The sequence below is a fragment of the Rana temporaria genome, chromosome 5 (assembly GCF_905171775.1).
Source record: "Rana temporaria chromosome 5, aRanTem1.1, whole genome shotgun sequence".
Taxonomy (NCBI): Eukaryota; Metazoa; Chordata; class Amphibia; order Anura; family Ranidae; genus Rana; species Rana temporaria.
Window position 1 is genome coordinate 247,572,003 of NC_053493.1, and position 27,749 is coordinate 247,599,751.

The following is a 27,749-nucleotide window of genomic DNA, read 5'->3' on the forward strand; positions in this document are numbered from 1 at the left end:
AGATACAGGTGCATAGACAGGTTCTTCCTCGTGCATCGAAATCATTCTCTGGATAAATGCCAACACACAGAAAAAGCAGAAAAGTTCCCAGCTACTTCACAAGTGTGAAAACCTTGCCAGGGGCCAGATTTAAAACCACAACAGGACCAAATTTTACATAGCTCAGGGATATTTTGCCAACTTGTGTCACTTTCTTCTCCTTTTGGCAAGAGCCAAGCTCGCATGGAAAAAAAAAAACCCTAGACACATTTTTTTTTGCTTTTTCCCCCCCACATATGCAGTATATTTTGATTGATCTCAGGAATGCAAGACTACGCAGAAACAATTAATACTTTACAGCATGTCAAGCTGTATATCATGTAGGACAGAAATTGAATACCTTGGTCTTCACTACTAACAGACCTTAGGCCATCTCTGCAACTGAACTGACCCCGTTTTGAATTCTTGATCCCCCACATAGACACAGGTGGTTTTAAACTGGAGAAAATTCAACTTTCCCCATCCTAATAAAACAGCAGCTTTGAAGTACCGCATTTGTAGATTAATTAACAGCATGTTCAATATTCCACAACTTTCCACTGGTCTACTGTGGGAATGAAACCGTATTTTAATTAAAAAAAAAAACTGCCAACAAGAGCACTGGACTGCAGAGCAATAACTTCTTGAAACAAATAATTAAGTGCCGGTTCACACTGCGGCAGCACGACTTCGGGGGCGACTCTGCAAGTCGTCCTGAAGACAACTTCAGAGGCGATTAGAAAAATGACTTCTGTATAGAAGTCAATGCAAATCGCCCCGAGCCGCCCCTGAAGTTGTACAAGAACCTTTTTCTAAGTCGGAGAGACTTGCGTCGCTCCTATTAGAACAGTTCTATTGCATAGAATGGGATGCGACTCGTCAGGCGGCTGAGCCGCCTGACGAGTCGCCCCAGTGTGAACCGGCTCTAAACCCTTTGTTATTCCTTGAGTAACATGTAACAGTGATGCAGAGAAACAAATGTAACATTTAAAAAAAAGTACTATAACAGCTATGGCACCTGGGTGGGGACAAACTGGTACTAGGAAGGTCTAGCCACACAGGCCAGCTAAAGAGTTCGACAATGCAGTAAAATGCAAGGTTGGCTTATTATGTCTGGAACCCCTGCCTCTGCCCAATACTACATAATATATATATATATATATATATATATATATATATATACACATACATACATACATACATACACACACACACACACACACACACACACACATATATATACACACACACACACACACAAAGTGCACTGATTGGAGGCTTGTTGTGTTTAAATGTAAGAAACTTTCTGTATTACTTAGCAGAGCAATAATGGAACTTCAGCTTTTCCGAATCCTCCCCCCCTCTGGTGTCACATTTGGTACCTTCCAGGGGGAGGGGGGAGCAGATACCTGTGTAATCCCAGGTATTTGCTCCCTCTTCTGGAGCATAGATCACTGCAGTGACTGTGGTGACCTACACCACATCTGGCGCTCAATCCGCCCCCAGCTTTCTTCTGGGAGATGCACAGGTCCCAGAAGACAGCAGTGACCAGTGGGATCGCGCAGCGCGACTCGCGCATGCACAGTAGGGAACCAGGAAGTGAAGCCGCAAGGCTTCACTTCCTGATTCCCTTACCAAAGATGGTGGCGGCAGCACCCGAGGGAGAGATCGGCTTCGGGTGCCAGCATTGCGGGCACCCAGGACAGGTAAGTGTCCATATATTAGAAGTCAACAGCTGCAGTATTTGTACACTATTTGTAGCTGCTGACTTAATATTTTTTCCGCTGCCTAAAAACTGGACCATCATTCATTCTAGCAGCGGTATTTGGCTGCTAGCGGGGCGCTTATATCCCAGCTAGTGACCGATTAAGGGGTTAAATGCTCCCATGTAGCGCCACTGCAGAAGCGCTTTGCAGGCGTTCATCTCAATGGGCAGGAGTGGTGGAGGAGCGGTATACACCGCTCCAAAGATGCTGCTTGCAGGACTTTTTTTTTTTTTTACGTCCTGCCAGCGCACCGCCTCAATGTGAAAACACTCAGGCTTTCAGACCGAGACTACAGGGGAGCAGTTTTGCAGGCACTTTACAGGTGCTATTTTTAGCCCAAAAGAGCCTGAAAAACGCCCCAGTGTGAAAGGGGTCTAACTGTTAGATTATATGAGATGAAGGGGGGAGGGGAGGGGGGGGGAAATCGGCCTAACATATCGGCCCAAAAAAATCAGCATCATATATCGGCTATCGGCTGCCGCGATTTCTAAATATCGGCATCGGCCAGAGAAAAACCCATATCGGTCGACCCCTAGCTTGTAAACCTCCGACATGAAATATGAACAAAGCATAACCCTCTGTAGTGTGTACTTGTCTCAATCCAGGGCACCAAGTGTCATTTTGATCTGCTGTTTTGTGCCTCTGCAATCAGCACAAGTTACTTATGACAAATTTTCCCGACACCAAGAGGAAAAATGGTGACCGGGGAGGAAGCCCCGGCTGACTGACAACCTCAGCTCTGTCCCTGTGTGCTGTGTTAAGGGGCGTGTATCTCTCCCCCTCAATCAGCTCTCACATCTCTCCTTACTGAGCTCTGCAGAGTGTAAATTAAGTTCTCCTCCCAATCTCCTGACATCTCAGAAAAAGCTAAAAAAAAAAAAAAAAAAAAAAAAAAGGATGGACTTTGAACAGATAATTCTGGACTGGACTGCAGATAAACAGGTACAGCTTAGGTCTGAAAATGTGTTTAAACCCTGTGTATTACCCGAGGCCAGTCATTTTACTCAGTATATGTAAGGGTTTACAACCAACCACTTTAAAGGGGGAACCAAACCTTTCCATATAAGGGTTCCCAAAACAGTTACATAACCGTCATAATTGATCATCTGTGCAGCACCATTGCAACTGCACAGCGAACGAGCGTGTACTAACCTAATGCCTCGTACACATGGCCGGATTTTCCGAGAAAAAAAAAAGTCTGACTGGCTTTTTTTCTAGGAAAGTCCGGCCGTGTGTAGCCTCCATTGGACTTTTTTTCAGAAGTCCGACAGACCTTAGATAGAGAACCTGTTCTCTTTCTTTCCGTTGAACTCACGGCGGACTTTTGCACGGTCAAAAGTCTGACTGTGTGCATAAGATGTCAGCTTTAGTTTTTGCATTTTTATGCAATCCACCTTAAAGGGTCACTAAAGGAATTTTTTTTTTAGCTAAATAAGTTCCTTTACCTTACTGCAGTACTGGTTTCATGTCCTCATTGTTTGTTTTTGCTTTGAAGTAGCTGTAATTCTGCTGTGATCTCCACACTTCCTGATTGCCTGTTTCCTTATAACCATCATACTGGGAGATTTTCACGGTGGTCTAAGCCGTCATTACTGCGTGTCTAAAACTCCTCAGAACCAATCAGATTAATTTTAAAAACAAAACACTGCCCTGGATTTGTTGTTTTTGTTCTGTGAGTCTTCCCGACTCACCTCTCACCCGGAAAATCATGTATGTACCTTTAAAACCGAACGTGAAACTAGAGGCACATTATATGATAGATTAAATTCAATTTTTAATCATTTTTAAAAGGAATCAGTTAACTTTTATGTCTCTATACCCTGTAAACAGTCATTTCAGCAAAAAAAATAAAAAATTCCCTTTAGTGACCTTTAAGGCAGTACTGTGGTGTGAACAGGTCACATAGAAAATAATGGTTTTCTGTGTGCCCTAGCATTGGTCTGTAAAGCAGTTCAGCTGAACTGGTGTGAATGAGCACTTTTTCATAAGACAAATTAAGAGCAACTGTATTTTAGGCACACATTTATAAAAGACTCACTTTGCTGCAGAAAAAAAAAATGTTTAAACACAAAGGTTTAGCAAAACTTTGTGTAAAAGTAACTGCACATTGACACTGGCAGACAAATTAAACACTAAAAAGATCTACCTGTTGTTTTAAGCTTCGTAATTAACTTTGAAAAACATACTGTCCTACAGTCAGAGGAGTAGGATTTCACATCGCTGAAAAGTTTGTTTTAACAAGAAAACCAAGTACATGACCTGCTCTTCTAAAACCTCTGATCCAGACTGGCAGTACTACAGGGTGCAATCCCTTTACATAGTGATCCTCTCAATGGACAGATCAGCAAAAAATTGAACATTTAATATGCAAAAGACTGAAACACAAGACAATGCGTTTATGTTGGTCTTAAAATGATGACCTACTGCCATCTGCTGACTCAGTTCTTCATTTTGCAAGATTTTCTTTGGATATGTTCTGAGCATTACTATTTATCTAAATATACTCAGATCCTAAAAGTCCATACTAGAACATAAAATAAGATACACTAGCTGTTGCTTTAGGCTCTGCATACACAAGCTGTAAAACTCTGAACTTGAAGAAGGTAAAGTAAAAATGCACGTGGACGCAAAGTGCAGTGTTTAGTAAATCTTCTCAGCAATTTCAAGGCAGTGTCAGGTACTCCATCGTGTACACTTATGTAGTAATAGTAGCACTTGGGAATATATATATGTGAGAAATAATAATAATAAAAAAAAAAAAAAAGGGGGGGGGGGGGGATTTATTGACTTACAGGTTTTTAGCACCAACCCCAGCTGGTCTTGCATTGTATCTATACATTTTGGAAGAACAGGATCATTGGTTTCAGATATGCTGTTTTTCACATTTTCAAGTACTCTTAGTTCTCTAAATCCTCTCTTTTCCTACGGAAAAAAACAAAAAACAAACAGATAAATAATGCAATTTACATAACTGTTTCTCAACCAATTTGCATACTCACTTGCAACTAATATGGACAAACAGGTTTACTAAATAAGAGTACACATTTGTAATAGTAATTTGGAGAACAGATATTCTCTAACACAACTGTTAGAGCCGGTTCACACCGGGGCGACTCGCGTCCCATTCAATGCAATGGAACCGTTCTAATAGGAGCGACGCAAGTCGCTCTTACTTAGAAAAAGGTTCCTGCACGACTTCGGGGGCGGCTCGGGGCGACCTGCATTGACTTCTATACAGAAGTCGTTTTGAAGGTCGCCTCTGAAGTCGTCTTCAGGACGACTTGCAGAGTCGCCCCCGATGTCGTGCCGCGGGAGTGTGAACCGGCTCTAACATTCTAAGTCCAGTTTTTTTTACTTTCCTTAAAGCAAAAGAACTACAGTATGCAAGCTGTAGCCGAGAACAATATAACCCCGATTCCAAAAATGTTGGGAAGTGGTGTAAAATTGACATAAAAACAAAATGTTTAATCTGAGAAAATAAAAATTAAGAAAAAAAATAAGGTCATTTTGAAATTTATGGCAGCAACACGTCTCAAAAAAGTTGAGACAGGACAAGAAAAAGCAGGCAAAGCGATACCAACAAGGAACAGCTGGAAGAACATTTTGCAACAGGGCAGCAACATGATTGGGTATAAAAAGGAGCATCTTTGAGAGTCTGAGTGTGCTAGAAGTAAAGATGGGCAGAGGTTCACCAATCTGTGCAAAACCGTCTAAAAATTATACAATTTCAGACCAAAGCATCAATTAAAAAAATTGCAAAGACTTTAAATTATATAATCATCTACAGTACATAAGATCATCAATATGGAGAATCTGGAGAAATCTCTGCCCAAGCGGGAAGGCTGAAATGCAATATTGGATGTCTGATCTTATGGTCCTCACATGGCACTGCATTATAAACAGGCATAATTCTCTGACGTCATCACTGCTTGGGCTCAATAATACTACCAAAAATCACTTTGAACACAGTTTGTCATGCCATTCAAAAATGCAAGGTAAAGCTTTATAATGCAAAGCAGTCACATCTGAAAAATAAATGCTTCCGTCTTCTTTGGGCCAAGGTTCATTTAAAATGGTCTGTTGCAAAGAGGAAAACTGTTCTCTGGCCAGACAAAGCAAAATTTTAAATTGGGCAACCATGGGTGCCTTATTGTCCAGACTAAAGAGCAAAGGGACCCCCTTGGCGTGTTATGAGCACTCATTTCAAAAGCCTGCATCGCTGATTGTGTGGAGATGCATTAGAGCGTATGGCGTATGGTTTGGACAGCTTGCACATCAGGAAAGGCACCAACAATGCTGAAAAATATATCCAGGTTTTAGAGCATCATATGCTCCTATCCAGACATTTTCAGGGAAGACCTTGCATATTTCAGTAAGACTATGCTAAACTGCTTACTACAGCTATTTTTTTAATTCAGATTGATTTTTTTTTGTTTACAAAATTAATTAAATAATAATAATAATAATAATAATAATAATAATAATAATAATAATAATAATATTATTAATATTATTATTATGATGTACAAAACATGATATCATATATCAATAGAAATAGATAACAAGTAAACAACGGCAGAAAACAAAAACAAAACACCAAACAAAAGAAAGAAAGAAAGAAAGAAACATTCCAACCAAGATCAAAAACACCAATTCAAACAGTATCAGCATTGATACATCATCATATATGTTTTTCAAAATATACATATACTGTACTAAAAAAATATTTTGGGTTTTAGAGATACTTTGGAGCAGATATTAAAAACGAAGTTCCACCCAAAAATTTAACTTATGCTGTCTGGATTCCCCACCCCCCCCCCTACAGTGTCACAGTTGGCACCTTTCGGGGGGCAGCAGCAGATACCCAATACAGGTATTTGCTCCCACTTCCAACAAAAGATCGCCGCAGTATCCGCAGTGATCTACAGCATGTCTGGCCCCTCCTCCGCCCTCCCCCGCTGTCCGCCGGGAGACACACAGGGTCCCAGAAGACATCTGGGACCAATAAGAACATACAGCACGACTCAAGCGTGCGCAGTAGGGAACCAGACTGTGAAGCCACAAGGCTTCACCTGCTGATTCCCTTAACAAGGCCAGCACCTCCACCCGGAGCTGAGGGATGGGTCAACTTCGGGTGAGGACATTGTGGGAGCCCTGGAAAGGCAAAATGTCCTTATTTTAAAAAGTCAGCAGCTGCAGTATTTCCCTCCCTACATGCATACCCAATATTTTTTTTTTAAAAGATTAAAACATGATGCATCAATCCACTTTCTCCAGATTTTTTTCCAAACTTGCAAAAATTAGTACGTTGAATACAAGTATGTTTTTCAAACATTCCATATTTGTCCAACTCCTTAATTTAGTCCCCAAGTGTAGGAGGGTTAAAAGTAGAGAGCTGGATGTGGCATCCATAGGACAGACACCGATAACTTTTTTCTTAAGTGTAGGAGGGTTGGGTGAAACTATATCTATGACAACAACATGACTTTGTAGTAGAAGAGTTTAGGTGCTTAACTGGCCTGCCTGCAGTCCAGACCTTTCACCTATTGAAAATATTTGGAGCATCCTAAAATAAAAAATACAATAAAGAAAATACAGGACTGTTGAGAAGTTAGAATCTTATAAATCAGAGAAGAATGGACCAACGTTCCTCTTTCAATACTCCAGCAACTGGTTTCCTCAGTTCCCAGATGTTTGCCGAGTGTTATTAAAAGAAAAGGAGGAGATGCCACACCGTTTTAAACATGGCCCTGTGGTTGCCATAATTTTTTTATGAGCTTTGTAGATCATTGCACTCTGTTTCTATGTAGACTTTACACAACATCCCAAGTTTTTGGAATTGGGGCTGTATTTGTACTCTGTCGTTTCTAGAAAGTGCAGACAGTTGAGCAGACTTGCATAGAAGAACCAGCAAGCTACAGAGTGGAAGCAGCAAGAGTCTGGCAGTAATAGGAAGAAAAGGAGTTTGGAACTCAGGATCCTAGTTTGTTTGTGCAACTGTCGCAGCTGTAACTGCCAAAACCCTTACACATATCGGAATGTACTTTTTTTTTTTAATTACATTTACCAGTCCCAATTTTTATATATTAGGAAAACAAATGTGAGACAAATTACAGTGTGTCAAAAACAAAACGCATATTTTTGTAATTCCATCTTAAAAGTAAATCATGCCATCCCTCTTTTGGATCCAGCCAGACAGTACCTGTGCATATAGACGCTTGTAAGCTCTTGATTCCCTTGCTCATGTGGAAACTTTCTATCAGTTCATAGATAGCACAGGTATTGTTAGATGCGAAAGCAAGAGGATTGGTTTTCTTGAATGCTCCAATAGATTTTATAGCAGTCCAGTAATGTTGAGTCAAAAATCAGGCACCTGTCTGGTCCCATAGATACTGATCATCTCTGAATGCTGATTTTTTTTCTTCACAGAAATTACATTATTATACATACACATATACATTATATATATTGTGAAAGCAGGCAGGTAAAAAATCGCCTAGTTGCATCCAGGGTGGCAAATGTGTGTCTCAGATTCAGGCTCTATGCCGATTTGTAACAATAGGGGGAAGTGCTGAGAGTCATGCAGGGTTAGAGGGAATGAGCCCAGCTGAAGTAAGTTGGCTCATTAAGACCTCTACAAAAACTCCCAGCATGTTTAGGGAGGTGCTTCATCCTGGAACCAGTTCTGTGCCTGCTTAGACTGGGGAGTGTGATACCTGTGTGGCAAGCCTCTGCAACAGGGAGATAGGTGCTGGAACAGCACAAGGCTGCACCCAGCTGATAGCCAGGGAAACCCGTGTATGTAGTAAGTGGCCAAGATGGCAAGGATTTATTTTCATAGTTCTTCTTGTTTTGCTCTTTTTGGATCTTTGTAAATAGTGTACATAAACCGCTATATATATTTTATATATATATATATATATATATATATATATATATATATATATATATATATATAAATAAAATATTACACACACACAGTATCTCATTATTGATCGTGCAGCACATATATATATATATATATATAAAAAATATGTATTACACACATATATATATATATATATATATATATATACACATACATATACACACATACATACATACATACATACATACCACACACTTGTGTGCTCAGAAGTTTACAGAATTTATGATTTCTTGGTAATTTTTCAGAGAATATGAATAACACAAAAAACTTTTCTTTCACTCGTGATTAATGGTTGCCTAAAGCCATTTATCATCAATCAACTGTGTTTACTCTTTTTAAAATCATGACAACAGAAACTACACAAAATGACCCTGATCAAAAGTTTATATACCCCAGTACAAAATACCATGTATTGCCCCCTTTAACATCAATGACAGCTTGAAGTAATTTGTTGCATTTGTGGATGAGGCTCTTTATCTTCCTCAGATGGTAAAGCTGCCCATTCCTCTTGGCAAAAAGCCTCCAGTTCCTGTAAATACTTGGACTGTCTTGCATGAACTGCATGTTTGAGATCTCCCCAGAATGGCTCAATGATATTTGAGGTCAGGAGACCGAGATGGCCACTCCAGAACCTTCACTTTATTCTGCTGTAGCCAGTGACAGGTCAACTTGACCTTGTGTTTTGGATCATTGTCATGTTGGAATGTCCAAGTACATCCCATGCGCAACTTCCTGGCTGATGAATGCAAATATTCCTCGAGTATTTTTTGATAACATACTGTATTCATCTTGCCATCAATTTTGACCAAATTTCCTGTGGCTTTGTAGCTCACACATCACCAAAACATCAGCTATCTACCACCGTATTTCACAGTAGGAATGGAGTACCTTTCATCATAGGCCTTGTTGACTCCTTTCCAAATGTATAGTTTATGGTTGTGGCGAAAAAGCAACATTTTGGTCTCATCACTCCAAATTAATTTGTGCCAGAAGGTTTGAGGCTAGTCTCTTTGCTGTTTGTCGTATTGAAAGTGGGATACTTTGTGGCATTTGTGTAGTAATGTCTTTCTTCTGGCAACTCAACCATGCAACCCATCTTTCTTCAAGTGCCTCCTTATTGTGCATCTTGAAACAGCCACACCACAAGTTTTCAGAGTCCTGTATTTCACCTGAAGTTATTTGTGGGTTTTCTTTGCATCCCAAACAATTTTCCTAGCAGTTGTGGATGAATTCATAGTTGGTCTACCTGACCATGGGCTGGTTTCAACAAAACCCCTCATTTTGAACCCTGCTGATTGGCATTCTCAATTGCTTGGATATCTTTTTATATCCCTTTCCTGTTTTATACAGTTCAACTAAATTTTCCCGCAGATCCTTTGACAATTATTTTGCTTTCCCCACGATTTAGAATCCAGAAACATCAGTGCAGCACTGGATGAAAGATGCAAGGGTCTGTCAGGAGTCCAGAAACTCATTGACCTTTTATACACGCATACCTACAAGCAAACAGATCACAGGTGAGGATGGTTACCTTTAATAGCCATTCAAACCCCTTTGTGTCAACTTGTGTGCATGTTATCAGGCCAATATCACCAGGGTATGTAAAGTTTTGATCAGGGTCATTTGGGTAAATTCTGTTGTCATTATGATTTAAAAAGAGTAAACAGTTGATTGATAATAAATGGCTTCAGCGAAACACTAACCATGAGTGAACGAAAAGTTGTGTCATCATTCATATTCTCTGAAAAATGGCCATGAAATCATAAAATCTGCCAGGGTATGTAAACTTATGAGCACAGCTATATTATTTTTTATTATACATCAAAAGTGAGTACACCCCTCAATTTTTTGCAAATATTTTATTATATCTTTTCATGTGACAACACTGAATAAAACACACTTTGCTACAATGTAAAGTAGTGAGTGTACAGATTGTATTAGACCCCATACACACTATCAGATTTTCTGCAGATTTTTGTCTTCAGATTTACCAAAACCATATAGTGCAAGGGCATACCTGATTGCTTACAAATTGAAACTCTTAGGCCGGATTCACACTAGTGCGTGTGAATTTCAGCTCTTATCTCTGCAGAGAGATAAGAGAACTGTTCAGCAGATCAGCTCAGTTTTAGCTGCGAATTTGGAGGCCTGGGAGAGGGGAGGGGGGAAGTGTATTGAGGTGAATGAGACAAATCCTGAACAGAAATTAACACATGTGCGAATCAGATGCGTGCCCATAGAAGATAATGGGTCTGAATTCGCACCGCAATGCCTAGAAAACGCACGCGTTTTTACAGTAATGCGCAGTGCGAATGCATCGCACATACAGTACAGACCAAAAGTTTGGACACACCTTCTCAAAGAGTTTCCTTTATTTTCATCACTATGAAAATTGTAGATTCACACTGAAGGCATCAAAACTATGAATTAACACATGTGGAATTATACATAACAAAAAAGTGTGAAACAACTGAAAATGTATTTCATATTCTAGGTTCTTCAAAGTAGCCACCTTTTGCTTTGATTACTGCTTGGCACACTCTTGGCATTCTCTTGATGAGCTTCAAGAGGTAGTCACCTGGCGCAGCACCCCATCACTCTCCTTCTTGGTCAAATAGCCCTTACACAGCCTGGAGGTGTGTTTGGGGTCATTGTCCTGTTGAAAAATAAATGATGGTCCAACTAAACGCAAACCGGATGGAATAGCATGCCGCTGCAAGATGCTGTGGTAGCCATGCTGGTTCAGTATGCCTTCAATTTCAGTGTCACCAGCAAAGCACCCCCACACCATCACACCTCCTCCTCCATGCTTCACGGTGGGAACCAGGCATGTAGAGTCCATCCGTTCACCTTTTCTGCGTCGCACAAAGACACGGGGGTTGGAACCAAAGATCTCAAGTTTGGACTCATCAGACCAAAGCACAGATTTCCACTGGTCTAATATCCATTCCTTGTGTTCTTTAGCCCAAAAAAAAGTCTCTTCTGCTTGTTGCCTTTCTTTAGCAGTGGTTTCCTAGCAGATATTCTACCATGAAGGCCTGATTCACACAGTCTCCTCTTAACAGTTCTAGAGATGTGTCTGCTGCAAAAGGTGGCTACTTTGAAGAACCTAGAATATGAAATATATTTTCAGTTGTTTCACACTTTTTTGTTATGTAAAATTCCACATGTGTTAATTCATAGTTTTGATGCCTTCAGTGTGAATCTACATTTTCCATGGTCATGAAAATAAAGAAAACTCTTTGAATGAGAAGGTGTGTCCAAACTTTTGGTCTGTACTGTATATGCATCCCAGGCGTTGTACATATATTTATACACTGTATGTGAACCAGCCTCATTGAAAACAATGTATTTCGAAATGTTCTGCGAATTGGATGCGGTTTACCACCAGAGCTTTACAGGTTGCCACTAGAGTCCTCTTCCCCTCCTCCATGATGACATCACGGAGCTGGTGAATGTTAGAGACCTTGTGCTTCTCCACCTTCTGTTTGAGGATGCCCTACAGATGCTCAATAGGGTTTAGGTCTGGAGACATGCTTGGGCAGTCCATCACCTTTACCCTCAGCTTCTTTAGCAAGGCAGTGGTAGTCTTGGAGGTGTGTTTGGGGTCATTATGTTGGAGAGGGAATCTTGTTCTGCTTCAGTATGTCACAGTACATGTTGGCATTCATGGTTCCCTCAATCTGTAGCTCCCCAGTGCCGGCAGCACTCATGCAGCCCCAGACCATGACACTACCACCACCATGCTTGACTGTAGGCAAGACACACTTGTCTTTGTACTCCTCACCTGGTTCCCGCCACACACGCTCAACACCATCTGAACCAAAATAGGTTTATCTTGGTCTCATCAGATCACAGGACATGGTTGCAGTAATCCATGTCCTCAGTCTGCTTGTCTTCAGCAAACTGTATGAAGGCTTTCTTGTGCATCGTCTTTAGAAGAGGCTTCCTTCTGGGACAACAGCCATGCACACCGTATGGTCTAAGCACTGACAGGCTGACCCCCCCCCCCCACCCCATCAACCTTGGCAGCACTCATACGTCCATTTCCCAAAGACAACTTCTGGATATGAAGCCGAGCATGTGCACTTAACTTTTTTGGTCGACCATGGCAAGGCCTGTTCTGAGTGGAATCTGTCCTGTTAAACCACTGTATGGTCTTATCCACTGGGCTGCAGCTCAGTTTCAGGCTCTTGGCAATCTTCTTATAGCCTAGGCCATCTTTATGTAGAGCAACAATTATTTTCAGATCCTCAGAGTTTTTTGCCATGGGGTGCCATGTTGAACTTCTTGTGACCAGTATGAGAGAGTGAGAGTTAGATCATCATCATTTAAACACACCTACTCCCCTTTCACACCCGAGAGCTTGTAACACTAAAAAAAAAGAGTCATATGACATCAGGGAGGGAAAAAAAGCTAATTGGGCCCAATTTGGAAATTTTCACTTAGGGGTGTACTTGCTTTTGTTGCCAGCAGTTTAGACATTACATTTACACTGTTATACAAGCTGTACACTCACTACTTTACATTTCGGCAAAAGTGTAATTTCTTTAGTGTTGTCACATGAAAAGATATAATAAAAAATATTTACAAAAATGTGCAGGGGTGTACTCACTTTTGTGAGATACTGTACACACACACACACACACACACACACACACACACACACACACACACACACACACGACCAACTATTTAACAAAGCCATTATCAGCATTGGCTTTTTTTTTTTTTTTTTTTTTTAAACTAGGGAAATACAACGGAATACAATCAGCATGCAACACATGGGATTGTTCGAGTAAGGTAAATCATCATAACAGGTTCATAAAGTGCTATTCATCAGAACATTGATATCACACTCTGGAGCCCGGCATACTGCAAAAGATGAGTTCTGCAGGCCTGGAAAATGGTTCAAAAGAATCCCAACTACAAAGAATATGAGCATTTTAATAAACCCTTAGTGGAATGAAACACAGACACAGCTGAAAACTGGAAGATATTAGCTCACAACAGCACCTCGCACAAGCGGCTCAAAGGACATCTGTTTGGAACATGTGTTTGTCATGTCTGCTATGCATGACCCGCCTTTCTGAGGTGAACAGCATTAAAACCCACATATAGAAAAAAGTCATACTATCCAGATAAAACAGAAATGTACTAAAACATAGATGTCTACTTCCACCTAGTGGTGAAACATGTATTGTGCAACCACTGAGCACTCTCCAGCTAACCCTATAATGTAGACAAGATGTAGATACAGCAAGGAATCAGCTGAAATTGGAAGACACAGTCACGTAAAATCACCTCAAACCTTTTATCAATTAAAACATAAATCACGTCACCTAATATATTAGTCCAAAAACAAAACCGTTAAAGCTGAACAGTCATTTCTCTAAAAACGACTAGATGATGAAATCGGTACTCAAGAGGTAGCCATATTTTTTCAAAAATAGACAGCTCGCTCTAGCATGTGTAATTGCAAAGACAAGTACAGACAGTGTAGAGAAAATTGGGTGACGCACTGTCTGCTTCATTATTAGAAGACATATATCTGATTAGGAAGAATGGTTGTCTTTATTTGGTGATTGTGGAAGTTTGTCAAGTCAGATTTAAACAGGTTCATTGACCCTTCTAATAAGACGGTCTAGATCACATGAAACCACAAACACTTCACTTATAACTTTTAGCATAATTTCATATTTCAAATAAAAGCAGTCTTGCGTTTACCATTCAATCTGGCCGAATTTATAGAAAATTTAATTCTGTGTGTCCAGGGGCAGATTGGATACTCTAAAAACATCTAAATGCATGTTAGTGTATGTAAAAAAATGCAAGTACATTGAATTACAAGGAAAAGATCTGGGAAGAATTAAGTTTGTCTATTTTTGTCCCCCAAATAATTTCTCCTTTAAATAAACACTACAATAAGCATGTATAAAAAAAAAGGGGGGGGGGGGGGAATGGAAAAAAAAAGGGGGGGGGTGAGAAAGAGAAGAAGGGAGTCCATCCGGGGATCCACTGCCAGCCATTCCTGGAGTCCTGGTCTGGGACCTGCAAAACGGCAAGTCAAGGAGACCCCATTTTGTTGGAGACATTGTTTGTCTCTCAAGACTCCATTTAGCATTATCCACGTGAGTTTACACATCATTAAGGCTATACCTATACCTGGACGGTCGCAATGGCAATTTTGGCCACAAGGAACTTGAACTATATTAAGGTCTGTGTGCATTTCTGAACATTTTTGACTGGCTTATTCAGCAAGGTAATGCTTGCTTCTTTAATAATATTGATTGTCGTAACTGAATAAAAAAAAAAAAAGTGTGCAGCCTCTTCCAAAAGTGCCAGTCCTCATCCTTAGGAGCTATGCCCAGGTCTCTCTCCCAGGACAGCTGAGAAGTCAACTTGACCGCAGGATTGGAGAATAGTTTACATAGCGTGAAGACACGCCCCTGTGTCGGCACAAAGTTTACACCTATTGCTTCTGAAGGTTTTAATGAATTAGATGCCCTAACCAATAACTCATTGCATTGGTATAGATTGTTTTGTCCATTATCCACGAATATCTGGACAGGTTCCATACAATATTTAGCAAGTTCTGTTTATGTGCAAGTCCTCCTGCTGTCATGGTAGGAATAAATTGTCCAAAAGCAAAAGAAAACTTATATTGCACATATCCTTGGCAACCCCCACTGGTAGGTTTCTAACCTAGGACCCTCCAGTATAATCTTAAACTGTCGTCCTTTTAGCACACTTCCCCTGCATTCCCACCAGGTCTAATGACTCCAATATTGATGACCCAGCAGATGTGGCTGCAAAGCTCTCTTCCGTTTTTTGCCTTTCTAAATCATCCCCAGAATTTTCCTCAGAATATATTTGTAAAATGGTTGGCACAGACTAACTGCCAACAAGAGGACCATCCATCCATGTTGTAGAGATCTTGACAATCTCTGCTCCACTAGAACAAAAAGAGAGCCAAGTTTCTAACAGCAGTATCTCTTATAGTAATCTGTATGAACTCACTAATGTATCTCCATTTTCTCATGCATTTGCCACTCTTTTTTCAGGAGACACTTTTCAAATCATGTATGGGCAGGCGGATTGTACACAAGTTGATCAATCAACTTGGGTAAAACCAGCCTGCTAGGCTTTTCATGCGATTATTGCCAGCAGCTATAGCTGCTAGAAATAATCACTGTGTTCTCCCGGCTGAGACGGTTCCTCCGGCCGGGAAAACACAATAGATCTGCCAGAGGGAATCCCCCATTAACAGTGACTGCATTGATGGGGAATCAAGAGATTCTTTCCTGCAACCAAGAAAATCTCACCATCTATGGCCAGCTTAATTCCCTTTGATGCTGGGAGAGAAAAACTAATTTTGGAACTCCAGAGGAGGTTTTTTCCTAACAAGAGACATTCTTGTAAAACATCATTCTGGGCAGCATCTGATGCTTTTTCTCCAAGCTGCCTTTTGACATACCTCAAGGCAACATCCTCATCTTGCTCCTCTGCTTAGCACAGGGTAGGCACCTTTAGCTCAGCCCTAAGTTTAGGTGATTCTGCATCTTCTTCCTGCACATCAAAACTATGTTCTTCCCAGACCTGCCTTCCTTCATCACAGGGTGTCCACTTGACTCCAATCAGGGCTGCCTCCTTTGAAAGCGCAACTGCCTTGTTGTTGCCCACGGTAACCTCCTCACTACCTTTCCAGTAAACCTTCACTTTAATGATGGACATCTGAGGCTCAGCACTTGCTTCTTCTATATACCCTCTGAAAATGGAGCCATATACAAGGGTTTTCCTAGGAGCATCACCCAAACCCCTTGGGAGCCATAACGGCTTGTAGTCGCCTAATGACCTTTTTACAGAGGCACTGTCAGAGAAGATGGTTACCGTGCCTAAACTGAAATACATGATGGCCCCTCACTGAATTTGAACCTGAAAATAAACCAGACGACGCACAGGCTTCCTGTGCAATTTGCTCCGGAGGTGTGCGAACCGGATCCATTGAGAGCCAGTCAGAATCTCATGACATGGGAATTGAATGCTTGGGAAACCCGCATCCAATTCGCAACAGAATGAGAACCCAGCCTAAGTGCTTGGCCTTAGAAATTACCTGATAGTTTCACACTTCTTTGGGTCAGGAGTCCTCTCCTCTGTTAAAGTATCACACTCAAAAAAACAATCTGAATCCTTCATCAATTGGGTCTTTCGGGGTTTAACTTAAAGCGGAACTTCACCCAAAGGGGGAAGTTCCATTTTAAGTTCTCCTCCCACCCTCCTCTACCACATTTGGCATGTCATTTTTTTGGGTGGAAGAGCAGGTACCTGGTTTTGACACTTCCTCCCACTTCCGCTAGAAGTTCAGCCCCCAGCTATTTACCCACAGCTTTTTGGAGCAGGTCACAGAAGTCTGCGGCACAAAGTGCAACGCAGCTCAGTAAAGACACAGACACCAGTCGATCCAGTTCAACCTGTGGGTGTGTGTAGGGGTTAAATTCTACCATTGGTCTCCATCTTACCCTTGGCTACAAGGCCCCGGAAGTCCCACCCAGGCACAGATACTGAAATTGAACTGAAGAGAAGAGGACTTGTTTATTTTTGGCTTGTGTTTCATTTTAACTACTTCCTGCCCAAGGAGGTCATATGACGTCCTGGACTTTCAGTGGGGATATCTGAATGATAGGTGCAGCTACAGGCATTATTCAGATATCACTATTTTCAGCGGGCGATTCTGCGCACTATAAGAATGATCATAGCGGCAGTTCTGCAGCTTGATTTTACGTGACGGGAGGGAACGTCCCCCACTCCCGCCGCCATCCGATGCTTCTCCGGGCTCACGTGCCATCGGCCGGCGCCGGATGAGAAGGATAGAGATTTCTGGTGACCAGATGGAGGCCTGGGTGCAAAGTTATGAAGTCACGCCCGGGTACCCGGAAGTAAATAAAGCCGCTATCGCAGCTGTCAGCATGAGATCGTGAATTTTTTTTCACAATCTCATGCTTTCCAGCCTGGAGGAGAGATGTGAGGTCTTATTGACCCTGCATCTCTCCATAAAGAGGACCTGTCACGATATATTCCTATTACAAGGGATGTTTACATTTCTTGTATAAGGAATAAAAGTGATAAAAAAAAAAAAAAAAAAATATATATGATTTAAAAAACACCCCTGTCCCCGGTAGCTCGTTCTCAGAAGCGAACACACACGCAAGTCCAGCCCACATATGTAAACACCGTTCAAAGCACAAATGTGAGGTATCACCGTGTGCGTTAGAGCTCGAGCAACAATTCTAGCACCTTCTCTGTAACTCTAAACTGGTAACCTGTAATAAAAAAAAAACAAAAAAAAAAAAAAAACACACATGTAAAGCATCGCCTATGGATTTTTAAGTACTGAAGTTTGGCGCCATTCCATGAGTGTTCGCAATTTTAAATCGTGACATGTTAGGTATCTATTTACTCAGCGCAATATCCTCTTTTACATTATACAAAAAAAAAAAAAACGGGCTGACTTTACGGTTTTGTTACTTTTTAATTAATGAAACCGTTTATAAAAAAAAAAAAATGCATTTGAAAAATGATTGCGCAAATACTATGCGAGATAAAAAGTTGCAATGACCGCTAATTTTATTCCCTATGGTGTCTGCTAAAAAAACATATAGTGTATGGGGGTTCTGAGTAATTTCCGAGCAAAAAAAAAAAAGATTTTTGCATGTAGGAGAGGGGTGCAAGAGTAGGCCCGATATGGAAGCGGTTAAGTACACAGGATTAGATGGGTGTTATTAATTATGTTCCACCAATAAATGTTTGGATGACATATTTCCCATATAAACCTACTTATTCATTTAACCAACTAAAATGATACATATATTTAGAATTCTTTACGTATCTGTATCAAAGCAAAACTATTATGTTACTTTGTTTTTTATAAACTCCAGTGGTTTTCTATGTCTAAAAACAAAGACAATTGTCTGGTACATATCTTCACGAATATAAAAAAGTTACTCATTTTAAGTTTCACAATTAATATAAGCTGACTGTTAAAATTTCTAACACACTCTTTTAAATTGACTTGTACAAAAGAGGCACTCTACACCCTGAATTATTATTCATTAAATTAAACAATTATTTAACCCTCAAGTACGGTAGTTATGGCTGTATTACATAACACAGGCTGGATGGTGGCACACCATGGATATGATGGAGGGGGGGGGGGGGGGGCACGAAACTTAAAGTCTCTCCTTATTTGTTAATGACAGCGATGATGGTCCTTAATGCCATTGGTGACTGCTGTTCACATTACATGGTTGAAATATTATTCTGTTATAATTTTATTAAATATTTCAGTAGACCATTTGGGTCAGAATATTTTTTTCCCCTCAATTTCCTCCTCTAAAACCTAGGTGCGTCTTATGGTCAGCTGTGTCTTATGGTCCGAAAAATACGGTATGTATTTATTTATTTTTTGAAAGTAGACAGACCTCACCGACACCACCAATTGAGGAAGTGAGTTCCGCATCCTTACTGTTCTAACAGTAAAAAATCCCTTATGCAGTTTAATAGTTTTCTCCCTATGCTAGAATCACCATTTAGGTATTTATATATACACCGTCATTATCTCTTCTTGAGCGACTCTTCTCTGAGAACAAGTTTAATGTTTGAAGTCGTTTATATTGGCTATGTATAGAATCAATCAATTAATAAAAACACTGCAGGGGGGATTAAAGTGGATGTAAACCCTTGTTTACAACTGTATGCTACAGTTAAGCCTATATTAAGGCTTACCTGTAGCCAACAAGGATATCTCCTAAACCTGCACGATTTAGGAGAAATCCCTGTATTTGCATGTGCCAACGTCATGCGGCACATGCGCACTTAAGCCAACTGAAGCAATGGCACTATGTGCCGTTGCTTCAGTTGTACTGTACCGTTCCCGCGCACATGCTCCGGCCAATCACAGCGCCCAAGCCGCGATACAAGTCACTGTGGGACAACATGTCGGCGGCCGGAGGGGGAGACGTGGATGGTTGTGAGGACTTTGATTGGAGGTAAGTACTACATAATGAGCTAGTATGCTATATGCCTACTAGCTCATTATGCCTTTGTCTTGCAGGGTGATGTACTGTGTTTGTTTTACACCACACGTAGTGTTTTGCTTTTAGACCACAAATTTCAATTTTGGTCTCATCTGACCAGAGCACCTTCTCCCACGTTTGCTTCACTATCCCTGCTGAAGGAAAGCATCCCTACAACATAATGCTGCCATCACTATATTTCACAGTGGGGATGGTGTGTCCAGAGTGATTTGCAGTGTTAGTTTTCTGCCACACATAGCGTTTTGCTTTTAGACATGTTTGCTGTGCCCCCTAATGGCTTCTCGCAAACTGCAAATGGGACTTCTTATGGATTTTTGCTACTTTTCCATAAAGGCCAGATTTATGGAGGGCACCACTAATAGTTGTCCTGTGGACAGATTCTCCCTTTTGAGCTGTGGATCTCTGCAGCTCCACCAGAGTTACCATGGGCCTCTTGGCTGCTTCTCTGATTAATGCTCTCCTTGTCCGGTCTGTCAGTTTAGGTGGACGGCCATGTCTTGGTAGGTTTGCAGTTGTGCCATACTCTTTCCATCTTTGGATGATGGATTGAACAGTGCTTTGCGGGATGTCCAAAGCTTGGGATATTTTTTAAACCTAACCATGCTTTAAAATGTATCCAGAACTTTATCCCTGATCTGTCTGGTGTGTTCCTTGGCCTTCATGATGCGGTTTGTTCATGAAGGTTCTCTAAGAAACCTCTGAGGACTTCACAGAACAGCTGTATTTTTACTGAGATTAAATTACACACAGGTGGACTCTATATACCAATTAGACAACTGGTTCAACTAGATTTTAGTTAGGGGTATCAGAGTAAAGAGGGCTGAATACAAATGGACGTCACACTTTTCAGATATTTGTAAAAAATATTGAAAACCATTAGTTTCCTTCCACTTTACAATTACATCCCAATAAAATGCATTTAGGTTTTTGATTGTAACATGAAAAAATTTGAAACATTTTGAGGGGTATGGATACTTTTACATACACCAGCCAAGGATATGGAAACTTCTATACTCACCAGATGTGCATGTCCACTCACCGAGTATTTCCCATAATTTTCAGTACCACTCAAGCAAAAGATTCAGAATTCACAAACCAGCGTGAATTTTGTTCACAGAAGAATGCCTTTAACGGTTTCTCTTGTAGAGGTCTGGCCTTTTAAAAATACTTAAAGCGGGGGTTCACCCTGTTAAAAAAAAAAAAAAAATGTTTTTTTTTATTATACCATTACATTCGGCATCGTAGCGCGAGCTACGGTATGCCGGTCTTACATTTTTTATCCCCGTACTCACTGTGCTATGGCTCATTGAAGATTCCGGGGAATGGGCGTTCCTATGGTGAGAGAAGGTGATTGACGGCCGGCCCTGGCACGTCACGCTTCTCCGGAAATAGCCGAAATAGGCTTGGCTCTTCACGGCGCCTGCGCATAGCCTGTGCGCAGGCGCCGTGAAGAGCCGAGACCTACTCCGGCTGTCTTCGGGGAGCGTGACGTGCCAGAGCCGGCCGTCAATCATCCTCCCTCTCCATAGGCACGCCCATTCCCCGCGGGAGTCGGATTCTTCAATGATCGATAGCACAGTGAGTACGGGGATTAAAAATTTAAGACCGGCATACCGTAGCTCGCGCTACGATGCCGAATGTAATGGTATAATGATGTGAAGGAGGGTGAACCACCGCTTTAAAGAACTATAGGCAATTTTCTTTTCCATTTTGGATAAAGCAAGGGAGAGTTATAACCCCTGTCACACTGTGGGCAAGCTCTCCGACATTGGTCAATCTAAGGCCACAGCCTGCCCTTTGATCTCATGGTGGACGGCTCATCAGATGTTATCCTTTTCAGCCAGTGATCAGATGGCTTACTCACAACCTGATATGGATATGAAAAATGTGGCCCAATCCAACAAACCAAGTTCTAAGGTGCTGAATGAAGGATGCAGTGCCCAAAGGAAACGTTATAGGCCGATGTCTGGGTACAACTCCCAAGACATACATCAAGGGTAATCAAACCAAAAACTGCTAGTGAGTCCCGAGGCAATAAGCAGCTGGATGTTATCATAGAAATGTAATTTGGAGCAGTGAAAAAAATAAAAATAAAGAATGGTTTAGAAATGTTTCTATAGGAGAAGAGATCCATTACCTAAAGCAGGGCTCAACAAATCCCAGTCGCCAGTGCGACTAGAAATAGCCTCCTGGCGACTTGGCTTGGAAGGTGGGCAAAAATCTTTTTTTTTTTTTTGTGAAGTCCCCAGCTCTTCCTTGTGTGAGCTGGCGCCATCTGGTGGTGGCCAATGGTATTACAAGTTAAGCATTACAAGTTAAACAGCAATTCTAATGTCATTTTTCACTATTTTCACTGCCATCTTCTTCCCTCTAATTAGAACCCCCAAACATTAGATATATTTTTTATCCTAACACCCTAGAGAATAAAATGGCGATCGTTGCAATACTTTGTCACGCTGTATTTGCGCAGCGGTCTTACAAGCGCACTTTTTTGGGAAAAAATTACACTTTTTTTAATTAAAAAAATAAGACAACAGTAAAGTTATCCCCATTTGTTTTAATATTATGAAAGATAATGTTACGCCGAGTAAATTCATACCCAACATGCTTCAAAATCGCGTCCACTCGTAGAATGCCGACAAACTTTTACCCTTTAAAATCTTCATAGGCAACGTTTAAAAAAATCTACAGGTTGCATGTTTTGAGTTACAGAGGATGTCTAGGGCTATAAATATTGCTCTCGATTTACCAACCGCGGCGATACCTCACATGTGTAGTTTGAACACCGTTTACATATGCGGGCGCTGCTCACGTATGTGTTCGCTTCTGCTCGCAAGCTCGTCGGGACGGGGTGCGTTTTCTGGCTCCTAACTTTTTTAGCTGGCTCCTAGATTCCAAGCAAATTTGTCAATCCCTGACCTAAAGGCACTAGCAAAAAAAAAAAAAAGCCGGAGATGGTAGGGATGTGGAGGAGGAATGTGGGGGGGATCTAAGGGTTAGAGTAGAGAAATTACCTGAATGATAGGGGAGAGGGAGAGACGCTTTGGGACTTGGCATGTCTGTACATGCATCCAATCTCTTCAAGATGCCGGCGAAGAGTTATTATAGCATAGATATATATGTGAATTGTTACATTTAAAAAGACCATGTGCAGTTTTTATTTTTAAATTAGGCCTCCCCTATTAATATGCTAACAAACCTGTTGGGCTAGATTGTGAAACTCCTTGCAGGAAATGAGGTAGCAAGAAGTGAGGGGAGGAAAAAGGTAACAGTTATGCTAGAACACAAAAGGAGGAAGGAGTTGTGCTGATATACTTATGCCCATGCCTACATGCCAATTTGTCAGGACGTTTGTACATTGTAGGCATGTTCTGTAATACTTTGTATGCTATAAATTGTATATCCTGCAGTTGTATGTGCAGCTTTTCTATTCAGTAAAGCACATTAATTTGCTCATATTACAAAGTAACCTTAACCACTTGTCCACCGGGCCTATTCTGGCACTTCTCTCCTTCATGTAAAAAAATCCAACATTTTTTGCAAGAAAAATTATCGGAACCCCCAAACATTATATATATTTTTTTAGCAGACTCCCTAGGAAATAAAATGGCGGTCATTGCAATTTTCTCGCACGGTATTTGCGTAATCATTTTTCGAACGCCTTTTTTGGGGGAAAAAAACTGTTTCGTGAATTGAAAAATAACAAAACAGTAAAGTTAGCCCAATTTTTTTGTATAATGTGAATGATAATGTTACGCCTAGTAAATAGATCCCTAACATGTCACGCTTTAAAATTGTGCACACTCATGGAATGGTGCCAAACTTCGGTACTTAAATTTTTTTTTTTTTTTACAGATTACTATTTTCGAGTTACAGAGGAGGTCTAATGCTAAAATTGTTGCACTCGCTCTAACGCATGTGGCGATACCTCACATGTGGGGTTTGAACAGCGTTTACATATGTGGGCGGGACTTACATGCGTGTTCGCTTCTGAGCACGAGCTACCGGGGACAGGGGCGTTTAAAAAAAAAAATATGTATTTTATTTTACTTTTTTTTTTTTTTTTTTTTTTTTTTACACTTTTTATTTTATTTTTTATTTTTGATCACTTTTATTCCTATTACAAGAACTGTAAACATCACTTGTAATAGGAATCACTGACAGGTCCGCTTTATGGAGAGATGTGGGGTCAATAAGACCCCACATCTCTCCTCCAGGCTTGAAAGCATGAGATTATGAAAAAATTTTTACTGATCTAATGCCGAAAGCCGCAGTTGCGGCTTTGTTTACTTCCGGGTACCCGGGCGTGACATCACAACGTCGCACCCGGGCCTCCGACGGTCATCGTCGTGAGCCGGCCGATTCGTTCTCCGGGCCCCCGATGGCACGGGAGAGCCTGGAAAAGCACCGGATGGCGGCAGGAGAGGGGGGACGGGGACGCTGCCTATAAGAACAATCAAGCAGTGGAACTGCCGCTATGATCGTTCTTATCGTGCACAGAATCGCTGGCAAAAGACTGTGATATCTGAATGATGCCTGTAGCTGCAGGCATCATTCAGATATCACCGCACAAAGTCGAGGACGTCATACGACTTCCTTGGGGGTTAAAGACGCAAGCAAAATAGTGGCACAAAGAGAACTTCCCCTGCATGAAGACAACACTAGGGTCATACGTTTTTTTTTTCCCCCCATACAGGGACAAGTGTTAGGGATATTACATTTTATTTTGGCTAGGTAGGAGGAAATTCCTTTTTACCCACTTTGTCTCTCAAACCTGTTAACCCCTATGGACCCGAGCAAATGTTTACATTTCTGCTATGCACATGTTTATTCGGCGATAGCTTTGTCATTATTTAAGGCAACAAGGAAATACTGTTTAAAGAACAAATAAGGCCCCTTTCACACTGGGGCGTTTTTCAGGCGCTCTGGGGTTAAAAAAAAAATCATCTCAATGGTAAGGGGGCTTTAGGAGCGGTGTATTCAATGCTCCTAAAGCGCTGCAAAGAAGCTGCTTGCAGGACTTTTTTTGACGCCCTGCTAGCGCAGCACTATGGCTTTCATATTGGGATTGCAGATGCAGCTTCTTTCAGGCGCATTACATGCGCTTTTTTTTAACGCTAAAGCGCCTGAAAAACGCCACAGTGTGAAAGGGGTCTTAGGCTTTTTCAAGATTTTGTTTTGCAACAAGAATTTCTTTGCAATCCTCAGAAAAATAAAAACACACAACAAAACTAAGCAAAAGGCACCATTTTTAAACAGTGTTAGTTTAAAAATAAATGGTCTTACTGCACATAAAAAGGTGTGTATTCTATTGTGTAATTTGTTCCGTTTAAAATGACACTAACATTTTCACATGGGAAATGTGTAAAAATGTTAACTATTAATATTTACATTTTTTTATTAATAGAACAAAAAAAGATCAGCAAAAAAATAATAGTTGAAGGGAGGAGACTATAGAGTTAATTGGGGCGGATGAGCATAAACTAGGGTTAAACAGATCAGCAGATCTAAGTTCATTCCCTTAAACCACAGATAAATGAACAGAATGGATACAAAAACAACTTTATGTTACTTATGTTTCTATATTGCATTTGGAGCATTATTGTTTTTAAACACCATTCAGACTGCTTTTTTTGACACATGAAGCTGCTGGCCCTTCTGTGAGTACACAGCAATCCGAAATTTGATTATTCAATGCCAACAATTACAGTTAAACCTCGGATTGCAAGTAACGCTGTTAACGAGCGTTTCACAATACAAGCACTGTATTTTTAAAAATCGTAACTCGGTTTGCAGTACTGCGTTTGGCCTGAGGTGGGGGGACCACCTCTGGCCGCATGGGGTATTGCATGCCATTGAAGTCAATGCAGAACAAATTATTTTAGTTTCCATTGACTTCAACGGGGGAAACCCGCTTTGATATGCGAGTACTTTGGATTACAAGCATTCTCCTGGAACGGATTATGCTTGTAATCCGAGGTTCCACTGTACTGTATACTGGGGGAGGGGGTTCCAGCAGGGACATGCTTCACACATCCTGTGTATAATGATCAAAAAAAAATTGGGTGCGTGTAGCACACCCAGAGTTTGAAACTAGTTAAACTCCAAAAAAATACACAAGGGATTCTTGCAGTAACTTTATTTGTATTATGGTTTTGTAAGAACTCCAAGACAAAAACAGGTAACCATGAGTGAAAATATCTGTAAAACGTGCCTACAGCACCCAGACTTACCTCAAACTCCTTAATGAAATACCGTGTCTCTCCGTGGATAACTGGCCGGTGATCCAACAGCCTAGAATGGATTTCTCCAACATCTGTAAAACAATTGCATCAATTATTTAGGGCATATTAAAAGGGTTATGGATATATTAGCGTTTTTCCAAGTGTGGATTTGATTTAAATCATGATTCAAATCACTAGTTAAAAGGCTTGATTTAAATCAACTCGATTTAAATCATCATTTTTAAAGAGCAACTGTCATCTCTGTCCCACAGTGGCTCCTCCTCTGACCCGCCGTTGACTCACCGACAGTCCCATTCACTTTATTAGTGAGACAAACAAGGCGAGGGACGTGGCGGCAGCAGGTGATCGGATGACCGCTAACAGGCTCTGCCATGATGGATGTGAAATGACAGGTGCTCTTTAAATGTAAGGACTTATTCTTGCTGGTAGTGAGAATCTTTAATATTTTTAAACAAAATTAAGGTTTCCTATTTAGAATAATAAGCTGTCAGATTAATAAAACGGCGATATCAGAACCGATTCAATCATACAGTTTGTAGTGTACATAGACAAAACAATGGGATAAAGGAATATTTCCGAACTTTGTTTTATCTCATATTTACTGTGAAATGATGTGAATGCATCAATGCAGTGCATGTTATCTCAGCTTGCAGAGCTTGGATTCATTGAATGGGTTTACCAAAAGTGTAAATATTGCAAAATATATAGCCTCATGCTACAAAACTGAATTTAATGAACCATTTAATGCTGAATAAGACAAAATTATTGATGTATCTTAAATAGAAAAACGATCTTTAGATTCTTACTCCAAAAGCATTTTATTAAAATCATTTTGATAAAAATCAAAAAAACAACACAAAAAAAATCAATCAATTTAAATAAAATAAAAGCAAAAGATTTAGGCATTTAAAAAGAAAAACTTTTATAATATAATCCTTTACAACCTCAATACCAGGCAATTTCACCCCCTGCTGCAACACTTTGAATGACAATATGCGGTCATACAGCACTGTACCCAAAATACATTTTTATAAAACAAAAACTAAAAAATCATACATTTTGAAAAAAATAAAATATAAATGTGTTAGTTTCTGTTATAAGATTGTGAAAATAAGTAATTTTTCTTCTTTACTGATGGGGCTGCACTGATGATTAGTGACCCGATTATCAGTGTAAACAACGTACTCACTGTGCCCTGTCAGACTTGCCAGTTATCAGCTCTCCTTTCCTCACACAGAGACAGCAAGATAACCGTCAAGTCTGATTACATGGGACCAGCTATGATTGGACACACCTGGTAAAAGGCTGCTTCGATTGGCCCTTTACCATTATCAGCTATGTATATAGGACACAGTGGTCATAGAGCGTGCCCGATTCGCATCCCAGGGGGTGCAGGGAGGCGAGTACGGGGGGGAGGATGTCCATGGATATCCTCCGAAAAGTGGAGAGCCACGCTGTAGCCATCTTTCGGCTATAGGGCGGGCACACGTTTAAAAAAACAAACACACACTGTAACGAACACCACAACATCAGGAAACAGGCAACCAGGAAGGAACGTGCGTCACAGTTGCCATGACTACACGTTTCAGAGGCATGGCCTCCTTTGTCAAGTCACACCCACCCTGCAACCAACATGTAATATATCAGACAACCCAACTCCTCCCCTGACTAAGATCTTAAAGGGCCCATGTACAGAGAG

General features: G+C 40.8%; 1 protein-coding gene across 1 annotated transcript in view; it reads right to left on the reverse strand.

Moving 5' to 3' along the window:
- The window catches only part of BLOC1S5 (biogenesis of lysosomal organelles complex 1 subunit 5), a 61,257-nt gene that overhangs the window by 26,483 nt on the left and 7,025 nt on the right, over positions 1-27,749 (reverse strand). The window contains exons 2-3 of the mRNA XM_040353695.1: positions 26,039-26,121; positions 4,577-4,706 (exon numbers count right to left, since the gene is read on the reverse strand). Of these exons, the coding sequence (XP_040209629.1) occupies positions 4,577-4,706; positions 26,039-26,121 (213 nt within the window). The remainder of the gene's footprint in view (positions 1-4,576; positions 4,707-26,038; positions 26,122-27,749) is intronic.